Source organism: Daphnia magna, linkage group LG4, assembly GCF_020631705.1.
Source record: "Daphnia magna isolate NIES linkage group LG4, ASM2063170v1.1, whole genome shotgun sequence".
Classification (NCBI taxonomy): domain Eukaryota; kingdom Metazoa; phylum Arthropoda; class Branchiopoda; order Diplostraca; family Daphniidae; genus Daphnia; species Daphnia magna.
The window spans coordinates 6,265,729-6,276,551 of NC_059185.1; the positions used below are offsets into that span (position 1 = coordinate 6,265,729).

Here is a 10,823-nt window from a genome sequence, read left to right on the forward strand (position 1 = left end):
GCGATAAATTAGATGGCACGACACATAATGTATCCTTAAAGGTAGACTTTTATTGTCGCTCAGGTTCTAATTAAATTGGACTCTCTGTCACTTATATCGAATTAAAAAATCAAGGCTGTACGGTCGGTGGAGTTTTATTGCAATTTTCTTGTTTTATCATTTTTTGATATGTTATTATTGAAGTTCTATCTTATTTGGCCCCGTTTTTTTGCCAGACTTTCAACAAAGTATTAGTTTGGATCAGGCATTTCTTGCAGATCCATCCTGAGGGGTAAAGCAGAGTAATAGAATACGTATATGTATTCTATTACTCTGGGTAAAGAGTCTGCACGCATAACGAACGATTTCCTCCTCGTCTGCCGAAGATTAAAGTAATATGCTAACAGCAGTGGCATCGGTGGCACACTGGCACAATGAAAAAACGAAACGCTGCACGTACATTCGTCATTTTTTATTTGGAAAATGCAATTTACGTTAACTACAGGACAACATAACAAGGAAGGGGATCTTATCTTAGCTCAATTACATACACCTTTCGAATGCTAGATTTTTTTGGTAACCTGAGGTTGAATTGGGATGCATGTGCGCTCAAAGTATTCCCATGAACAATATAAACTAATTTTGAGGTCCAACTAGCGAACATCTGTATTAATCGTATGACAGTGAAAGATTCAAACCGTAAAATAAATTGGCCATTTCAGCAAGAACTTTTAGGGGAATGACGAACGTATACTTATATTATTAATTAATTCATAATAATTCGTTAATTTCATTTGGAAACCTCGTTATGCATGTTACTTTGAATTGTTCCCCCATTGTAGGCGTAGTCTGCTTTATTGTGCATGATCAGCCGATTCTCGACGAAATAAAATGAATCTGATCGAGTCTCAAACGGATGGTTGATCATCTCTTCCACTAAATAAGGCAACGCAGTTAAAGGGAAACAAATCAGTAAATATTTCAATGCAAAAATAACGTTCGAGACTTACTTGCTTCTGAAGATAAAGCTGGGAAATCATAGATATGCTCGCATGTATTTTTACTGTAGGGGATGCAGAAACCAAACTCGAAATCAAAGGTCTTTAACAGACGATCTCGAAAAAAATGGCGTTCTATCATTCTGAAGTTATTTACAGGTTTTTCACCAACGACAAATTCAACTCTGCACGACGATATAAATTTATGATTAGGCGTTCCCGACCGCAAAAAAAGTCAACTTACGTAGCTCCAACAGTCCTAAGTTTCAAAAAATGTGGTGTAAATTGATAACGTACAAACCGACCGGCGTTCGGATCCAATTCATTTGTATCCCCTGGCGGACTGTCGCATAATTCTTTGTAGTACAAAAAATGTTAAATACATTATCTAATTACATAGCATATTGATAGTCTCAGGCCATATTTTTCTTTATCTCTTTCCTGATTTAGCAGTATGACAAAAAATAACTTTTTTTCCCCTTGGATTTCCAGTATTCAAACAAATAGCATTGTTAGATGAATAATCACCCAAATGTTCATGATAACTAAATATCACAAGGAAAAGTTTAAAAAAGGATAAAGCAATGTTGGCCTGAAACATCATATTGGCATATGTGTGGATTAGCCATGTCTTACAGAAAAAAAAAACAGTGATACCATACCGGGAGGCAGTGGTTTTGCAATTTCAAACAGAACAGTTCCACTCTCTAAGTCTCTGATACAAAATCTGGTGAAATCGATATCATACACATTGGCACCTGGTTGGCAAAGGTAGCCTACATATATAGAAGATGTGAAAGAATTTTAATAATGATGATACTCAGAGGAGAGATGAAACATGTAATTATTATGTGTTACCATCAGTTATCCTTTTTAGTTTTAAAACATCTTCAGGTGTGATGTTGCTGGCAAATTGAGGTTCTGAAGGTGATTCTTGTTTTTTGTCTGACACTGAAGCAGCACCTAATGTATCACCATCATCACTATTGGTAGATAATCCCACACTTGCATGGGATCCTACTGAACCATGAACAGTGCTCATTTCTCCCTGGAGGACAAACAACAGCTAAATAAAGTTATAAGAAACGTGTATGGCCTTCTAAAGCATGTGGATAACTTTGTACTAGGAATAAAATATGTATAGAATAAAGCCAGTTTCATATTTTAAACTGCTAACTTGTTTCCAGATTGAATTCTTGGCCTAAATGGGGTATTGACATAGGACTAGCCTAATGTTGCAATCCAAACTCACGTATGTGTCGGCAGCTTCAATAAAATGAAAGCCAATAAAATAAAATTTTTACCTGTTACCGTCTCACGGTCTTAGTACATCGATGGATTTCTAGCAAGAAGCAAAGATATTGTTGACGTTTCAGCTGTTTCTATGACTACAGCATGGCTGCTGCTGACTATATCGACACGCCTAATAGGTATACAATCGTGACAAAGCCCGGGCAAATTCGACTTGCGTATCGTTACGGTAAACTTAAATCCCCATCACTTGGTTTGCCCGCAGTATCGCTAATGGCATAATTTTCAGCTCTATTTCATAGCAGAGGCTGGGGATAGATATATTTTAGAAACGAGTGTGTCTTCTTTTTCAGCCAATAGCAATTGAAGCATCGTGTTAATTAAACACGTTAAATAGGATTACTATGCACTGCACCTTGTTTCCGTATTTCTCTCAGTCTGTCTGTTAGGTTTAACTTTTTTGTTTTCAATTGTTTTTCACATTTTCAGCTTCGAGAGATTTTATGGGCCAATCCCTCAAACAGGGACTATACGGAGGCCGGCCATCCAAACTAGAAACCCAACTAGTGCATCTGTACGCTTGGCTACTCTTCGTGAACACAGATTCTTTAATCACAATTTATTTATTCCGTTATCTTAAGTCAAGAACTTGCAGCAAGAGGGATCACACGGGGGATTGTCGACTTGTCATTTGGGTGTACGAATTTAAAAATAAAAAATTTATTTTTTAATATATTTTGTATTTTTTTATATTTTTTCATATTTTTGTATTTTTTCATACTTTTTACATTTATAGCTTTTCGTATTTTCTAATATTTTTTCGTTTTTCTAATATTACGTCGATTGATTGATTGCAATCGGGGTTGCATCCCCGATTAGGCACCCCGATACAACCCCGATTGAGATCGGGGTTCAAAAATTTTCCCCACGAGCTTCGAACGCCCCGCCCCACCCCCCAAATTTCGAAACCCGATTGGCAAAATGCGCCCCGATTAGGGTCGGGGCCGATCCCTACTTGGCCCTATAGCAGCTCCATCTCGTTGTCAACGAAACATCGTTGAACGCTGTCAGACAAAACATGACGACAACTCCTGGTAGGGTTCAGGTCCCTGGCCTCAATTTGCAGCAAGAGATAGGCAGCTCAATTCGCTATACTAGCGCAACTTGCCTTACGCATTCAGTTGCAATTCCATCTCGTTCAGGGACCTGAACCCTGTCAGGCAAAAACCCAAAACACCCGAGCCGTTATTTTTTTGTTTTGCGTTTGTTATGAATAAACATAAATAATAAGTTATTATTTGTTTATTCTTTATTATTCTTTCTGTTTCCTTTCCGTAATACAATGCCTTTTAACTTTATATATTTTTTTTCATTTATTAGAATATTACTTAATAGACCAGTTTCGGATGCTTCGTTGCAAAATTTAAAAAAATCCAGGGGGGTTTCGATTGCAGGGGGAGATAGGAAAAAAGGGGGTTTTTGATTTATTTACCCTAGTAATACTTTTCCAATTCAGGAAATGTTCTAGAATACTACACTTTAAGACATTCTGTGTCTTCTCCAGTCTTTATAAATAATTAATCATCCCTAGTTTATCCATGAAAATTAAGTGCAGCAACTTTTACACCTTTGTTAAAAATGGATATATTTAATAAATATTGACGAATTCTATTTATAATGAATTCTTCACTAGAGAGAAGACAAACGTGTTTAATATAATGAAATAGGCAATGTTGCGAAAGGCGCAAATTTCAAAAAATTGTGAATTTCAATCATAAATTTAACATATAAATAATTGCCTAATCTAGATGAATTAGGTATTTAAGGATAGGGAATTAAATTAAGCTTAAATGAAATAAATTTCTGGACACATTGATTGGTAATTTTCTAGATAACGAACGAAAAACCCAAATTTTTACTATACCCCCGAGAGGCGAGGGGCCTCCTATACTAGCGAACCTGGCGGGGAATCTTGGGACCCTTTACTGAACACCCGCCGGTCTTGGGGATAGCCGAGAGTGTACCTTTCCTATTATATCGTGGTTCAGGCATTGTAAACTACACCCATTACAAAAATTGTTCACTTTCATTCGTTTCCCACCAAAAATACTAATATTGCCAATGCTTTTTTGTTTAAGGTTGCACCAAACTGGGAGAAATACCTATCCAAGATGGCAAACTCGAACCACTCTATACATTATAGTTTTATTTATTTTCCTTCACTTGCCCACCCTTTTTAAAGTTAAGGCTGGGCCATATCTTTTAAAGGAGGTATTTTGAACGAAAGAAAACCGCTTGAAAAGCACCTACCCGAGTAATGACCTATAAGCTATTTTTCAGGTAGGCAGGACGGTGCGGTTTAACGTGTCTCGGGTAATCCCTCTATCCCAGTACACAAAATTAAAATAGCTTCAAAGGTAAAAATATTATGTCTTAATAAACAAATTTTACAGAAATGGACAGCCGATGATGGGGGCTATCCACTTCCGTTAAATTTTTACTTAACATTTTGTCGTGGGTGAAAAGGGAGATTGGTTATCTCTTCGCAGAGATGAGTCATCCGCTCCTTGGTCAACGCTGCGATCGTGGTGAAGAAATTATCGGGAGAAGTCCGCTCTAAGAAAGATACGCAGATATGCAGTCCGGAAGGGGAGTAATTCGCGCGACGGTATAAACGCTGCCCCGAGTCTGCGTTAGATGAGTCTCCATCGGGTGAGCTCCCGGAGCTGGGTTCCGTAAGAGAAGTTCCCTGGTTTCCCTAGAGGTCTTCAGACGCTTCTCCAACTTTTGGTAATGGTTACCCCTTTTTGTTCGAGTTAAACGATTGTTTAGAATTAAGTCATCACTTGTTGTATTCATTTGTTCTTGTTCAAATACAACTTGTGTGACAATATATCTAACCGAGTAGTAAACCGATTGGATATTTTTGTCGGTGTGGTTTGACGGATCTTGAAACAAAATAAATTATAATCGGTAAACTATAAGCTCTATATTTGAAAAAAAAAATTGCAGGAATAGATAGCTCTTGATAAGATCTATCAATTTGTTCAAAATTATTACATAAAATTTTTTTTATAAGGTAGTAAACCATTTTACAATTTTTTGTTAAGGTCGGTGCGGTTTCACAGGTATCGGGTAACCCCAACCTCCCTGATTTATGTAAAACTTAAATAATTTTTTGCGGAAAAACTATAAGTCCAAGTAAAAATTTTTTTACAGATATCGATAGCCCTCATCAAAATCTATCTATTTCTATAAAAATTTTGAACAAATGTTCATAGAAAAAAAATAATGAAAAAGGATTTTTTTTTTTTACTTTTATCAATAGGGTCGAGGATATCCATAGAGCGCAAAAACTATAAAAAAACGTTCTTGTCTCAAGTTTTTTATTGATGAATATTTTTTCAAAATTTTTACAGAAATTGATAGATTTTGACGAGGGCTATCGAGATCTGTAAAATTTATTTAATTTGATTTCTTAAAATTATTTATTAAAATTATATTATTTATTAGATTATTTAATAAAATAAAAATAAAGTAGATAGAACTGGGGCTAGAAAAAAAATTGGGAAATGAAAAGATGAATAGGGTACCCACTGCTAGGAAGAAAAGGGGGAAATCTAAATTATAGTTATGAAAACTTAATTTTTAACGTGAAGAAGATGGTTTCTCCATAAGACGCTGCAGCCGCAGCAGACCAACTTGGACACAAATGAGATTTTCGCATTTGTGGAAAACGCGCAACGCAGGATGTTTTACTGCTCTATAGGAGAAAAAGTGGTTTTTAAAATTTTACATTTACTTTTGAGTAGGTTAAATTGAAATCTTCTACAAAAATGTGCCCCATAATAATACAGATTTAGTTCATAAATTTTTATTTACTAAAATTAATTAAAGTACAGTTTTCCAATTACCCGACCTGTTGTTTACATTTGTTTTGATGAGTTTTGGCAGATTCATGGTAGTAGCTTAGTGAAAATGTCCGAATTCGGCACTGGGTTATTTAAAATTTTTGATTTGCTGACATTTTTTACTTTTGACTATCATGATGAAGTGGCAACGCAGCATCCGACACAGGTCGTCGTTTATCTTCCTGATTTAATTTCGAAACATAAAGAGACAAGTCAAATAATTCTATAATTTGACCGTCACTAGTAACAGAAGAGTCTTGATCAGATAATAGACCAGTTTCGGATGCTGCGTTGCAAAATTTAAAAAATCCAGGGTTGTTTGTTGGGAGATAGGAAAAAGGGGGTTTTTGATTTATTTACCCTAGTAATACTTTTCCAATTAAGGAAATGTTCTAGAATACCACACTTTAAGACATTCTGCGTCTTCTCCAGTCTTTATAAATAATTAATCATCCCTAGTTTATCCATTATCCCCATATCCACATTTGAATCACCCATGTTTACATATTTTCTTGACATTAGAAACGCAAAAAATACTTAACAGCATCCCTAGCCTTTTACTTGAATTAATTTTAATGGATAAACTAGGGATGATTAATTATTTATAAAGACTGGAGAAGACGCAGAATGTCTTAAAGTGTAGTATTCTAGAACATTTCCTGAATTGGAAAAGTATTACTACCTAGCCTTTTACTTGAATTAATTTTCATGGATAAACTAGGGATGATCAATTATTTATAAAGACTGAAGAAGACGCAGAATGTCTTAAAGTGTAGTATTCTAGAATATTTTCTGAATTGGGAAAGTATTACTAGGGTAAATAAATCAAAAACCCCCTTTTTTCCTATCTCCCCCTGCAATCGAAACCCCATTGGATTTTTTTAAATTTTGCAACGCAGCATCCGGAACTGGTCTATGGCTCCAGAATTTCTATTTCAAATAGTTCTGTGTCATCCATGACAGCCCTACAGAAAAGATTTTTTTAAAAATACAAGAAATGTGATCTGGAAACAGAAATTGCTACACATACTAACCAAGATACGTAGCAATTAACTGACAAAAAAAAATTAAAAAAATAAAACACTAATTAACAAAATCCACTTTGTATAGGGAAATAACACTTTCAGCCAATAGACCAAGATCGGATGCTGAGTTGCCAAGGCTGAATTCCGACCTGGGGTATTTTTCCTCTCGGGCCCTATAGGAGGGAAATGAAAAATAATATATTTAATTAAGTTGTAGTTAGTTTTATTACAAAATCTTTTGGAATCGTGTACTATACCTCTGTGCTGATATAATAGACCAAGATCGGATGCTGAGTTGCCAAGACTGAATTCCGACCTGCGGTATTTGTCCTCTCGGGCTCTATAGGAGGGAAATGAAAAATAATATATTTAATTAAGTTGTAGTTAGTTTTATTACAAAATCTTTTGGAATCGTGTGCTATACCTCTGTGCTGATATAATACAAAAAATGTTATCTCCAAAAAAGCTGTTATTTTTCCAGGAAACTTTTTGAAAGGTACTTGTTTACAATGTACCGTAGCAGACGTAAAGTGATTGACTGTGACTAGTGACTGTAGTGTCAAACTGTTTTCGTTTTTTATGTCATGAGTAGTGTAGTTTGTGATGTCAGTAATGAGTTATTTGACACAATTAGTCTTTTTAAGTTATCTGATTATGCTAAAGGACTTATTCATAAGGAAAAAGAAATTTACTTAGAAAAACGTCTGCTTCTTGTTCTACAGTTGTAATACGGGGAGGGGGGGGGGGTGTTGTGGAAAGGTAAACAAGTACCTTTCAAAAAGTTTCCTGGAAAAATAACAGCTTTTTTGGAGATAAAATTTTTTGTATTATATCAGCACAGAGGTATAGTACACGATTCCAAAAGATTTTGTAATAAAACTAACTACAACTTAATTAAATATATTATTTTTCATTTCCCTCCTATAGGGCCCGAGAGGAAAAATACCCCAGGTCGGAATTCAGCCTTGGCAACTCAGCATCCGATCTTGGTCTATACAGACAACGCAAAACATGACATAAACAACCAGAGAAAATGGCGGACATCGAAACAATTGACACGCGAAACCGCGATGTGAATTGTCTCTATTGCCTTAGCACTACAGCTACCACTTTCGATAAAATATAATAGTGGGATAACAGAGAATGTTAGTCGTTTCGCAAATAGAAAAATAAAGCAAAAAGAACAAAAAAAATAACAACGAATTAAAATTTCAAATATAAAAATTGTGGACTCCTAAACCATCATTGACGGTTCGTCAATAAAAATAATCGTGGGGCGCTCTAGCTTACCCAAAAACCCGACCCACCTGACCCGAAAAAATTTCGATATTCGATTCTTTTATACGAATAGTCTATTCGTATTTTCTTTGCTTCCATCGTTTCACGCTGTAACTGTATTAGAAATAGAGTTACAGCGTGTAACGCCATAAGTAAAGCCATGAAGCCATAAGCTTTGATGTAATGTTATTTTAACCTGCGCCATCTATTACCTATTAGAGTTGGAAGCATATCAAAATTTTGTCAAAAAACTAAATTTTTTCGGCGTAAATCTTATTTTACGGTAGGGTTCTTCTATTTTACCTATTTCCGTTTGGATCATAACTGCGTCCGTATGATAATTTCAATATATTAAGTATAACTATTACGGATTTTTTTTTTTAAATATATTTATATATTTTTTTTATTTTTTTCATATTTTTGCGTATTTTTTTTGTATTTCGTATTTTTTGCTTAAAAATATTGAGGTGTACGAATATTTTTTCGAGTTGACAACCTCCGGGATCACACTTTAGTTTTATCGTGGTTTTATTGAACAAAGAATTTTCAATTGAATTCATCACGGAAGGTCAAAAAGTTTAGCAAGTTTCTTCAACGGGGAGCAAAGTGCTCTTAGAAATCTATGTTAATTGTAGTTCAATAGTATTAATTTCATAGAAAAGGCTATTCGTCAATCTATGAATAATTATCGATAGCGTACTCACACAAACAACATATCGCAATAACTCCACGAGTTGATGCAAGGTATCATCATGTGAGGATGATCCAATGAGAAGGTTACCAGGAATTTTCTATTCATTGTTACTTTTTTTTCACAAATCGACACATATCGTACTTCGGCATGAAATTTTCCATGAATAATTTCCTATCAATTTACCTTTTTTCCTGTAATTGGTGGCAAAGCATTGAAAATGATAGTATCCTTTTGACATTTTTCCTGTTTTCTTGTATGGAATCCGATGAAGACTATTCTCTTGAAGGTCAATGACAACCAACCAATAAGTGACTGACATTTCCCTGAATCTGTAAGCTTGGCCTGAATATAGGCCGTTAGCCTGAGAGGCCAAAAAAGTTCAAATGGGAAGAAGGAAACAAAAAGGTACGTAGCGAAAAATGTATGAAACTTATTTTTCTCTTTTTCTTCCGTCCTGTTTTATCAAACATCAATTTGACAGTGCGAAGCGTCGTTGAGGATGAATGATATTTTCAGGAATTTCAAATAACTTACGGCCATACCTATCGGCCTGTGGAGATCGCCGTTTATCTCATTTCCTCCTAACTCCAAGTCTAAATTAAGCTTCTCTTGCAAGAAAACCCCCAGGGAAAACGCTACATTCAGCATGTTTTACCTGATTGCAATTTCCAGGATACCTGAACAAGACTCAAAGAACGGGAGGCCTGCCTTTTGTCTAGCCGTGTCATTGCCTTTTGCAAGTCCTTCATGATTTTTCTAGCTAAATGGCAATAGAATAACATGATGTTATAGTAGCCTACACTTGCCCCGTTATAATTTTCGTTGTTCAGTGAATGCGCTTGTTTCAAAGGTTTACGTACGTATAAAATATAAATATTATTTATACGTTTTAACCAAGTCAACCAAGTTATAATTTTTTATTCATTTATTAAAACATCGGTAAAATATAAGGAGAAAAAACTTGTCTTAAATTTGAAATCATTTCCTAAAATCAGGCCTAGTGCTACTGTTGTTAAATGAAATCGTCTAGTGCTGCCTTCTTACGGCGAACATTCCAACTATTCAAAGTTCCGGCTTAAGAGAATGAAAAAGAAGAAACTAATAAAAAAATTTAAGAATGTTGGATCCAAATGAAGTAGTCGAAAGCTGAAGAAGTGGAAAACCAAAGGAACTTTCTCGGTATGGGTTGCATGGTCCAACGGGTATCGGTGTTTTCATCAGCTTTCCCTTTGTCTTGCTATCTAAGTTCCAAAAGTAAAGGGGGGAACACCCTAATAACAGGTTAAAACAGAGTTATTTGAAAACTATGACTTGCCCGGTTGTACGATAAGATTTCTTTCGCTCCCTGCAACTTTGAAGAACGTCGAGCAACTTTTCACAGTTTTACTCCGCATTCCTTTATTTGGAAATACATCTGCATAACAAGCAAATGTACAGCTGTGTACAGGTGGCCTAGTGGTGACACGATTTTCTTTTTTAAAATAAAGGTGGCGCAACGTGAATCGTAACACGTTTTCAGTCAACCACGTGTACCAATACCATTGGAGCGAGTTTACTTGATGAATAACCGGTTATTAGTATGGAAATGGAAAGTTTACGTGACAAACGGTTCTAGAAATTTGTTTGCCTACATTTTATATTGCTTGATTTAATTTTGGTTATATATTGGCTTCATTCTCGGACTCAA

General features: G+C 35.4%; 1 protein-coding gene and 1 long non-coding RNA gene across 4 annotated transcripts; one reads left to right on the forward strand and one right to left on the reverse strand.

Moving 5' to 3' along the window:
- Window positions 1-616: 616 nt before the first annotated feature.
- On the reverse strand, window positions 617-2,807 carry LOC116922123 (protein unc-119 homolog). Of its 2 annotated transcripts, none has more exons than XM_045172947.1 (6): window positions 2,282-2,807; window positions 1,836-2,043; window positions 1,640-1,753; window positions 1,222-1,333; window positions 990-1,162; window positions 617-915 (listed from the first exon to the last, which is right to left on the reverse strand). In XM_045172947.1, exons 2-6 carry the CDS (start codon window positions 2,017-2,019, stop codon window positions 770-772), a joined length of 729 nt encoding a protein of 242 aa, XP_045028882.1. In that variant the 5' UTR covers window positions 2,020-2,043; window positions 2,282-2,807; the 3' UTR covers window positions 617-769. The 2 variants fall into 2 exon arrangements, with proteins under 2 accessions (XP_045028882.1, XP_032784441.1); XM_032928550.2 differs by having other exon boundaries at window positions 1,836-2,025; window positions 2,282-2,801.
- Window positions 2,808-4,972: 2,165 nt separating this feature from the next.
- On the forward strand, window positions 4,973-10,100 carry LOC116933908. 2 transcript variants are annotated; one of them, XR_006646065.1, is made up of 3 exons: window positions 4,973-5,018; window positions 9,408-9,541; window positions 9,618-10,100. It is a non-coding gene; the product is annotated as an uncharacterized LOC116933908 (long non-coding RNA). The 2 variants fall into 2 exon arrangements; XR_004400389.2 differs by lacking the exon at window positions 4,973-5,018 and adding an exon at window positions 8,996-9,218.
- Window positions 10,101-10,823: the final 723 nt, after the last annotated feature.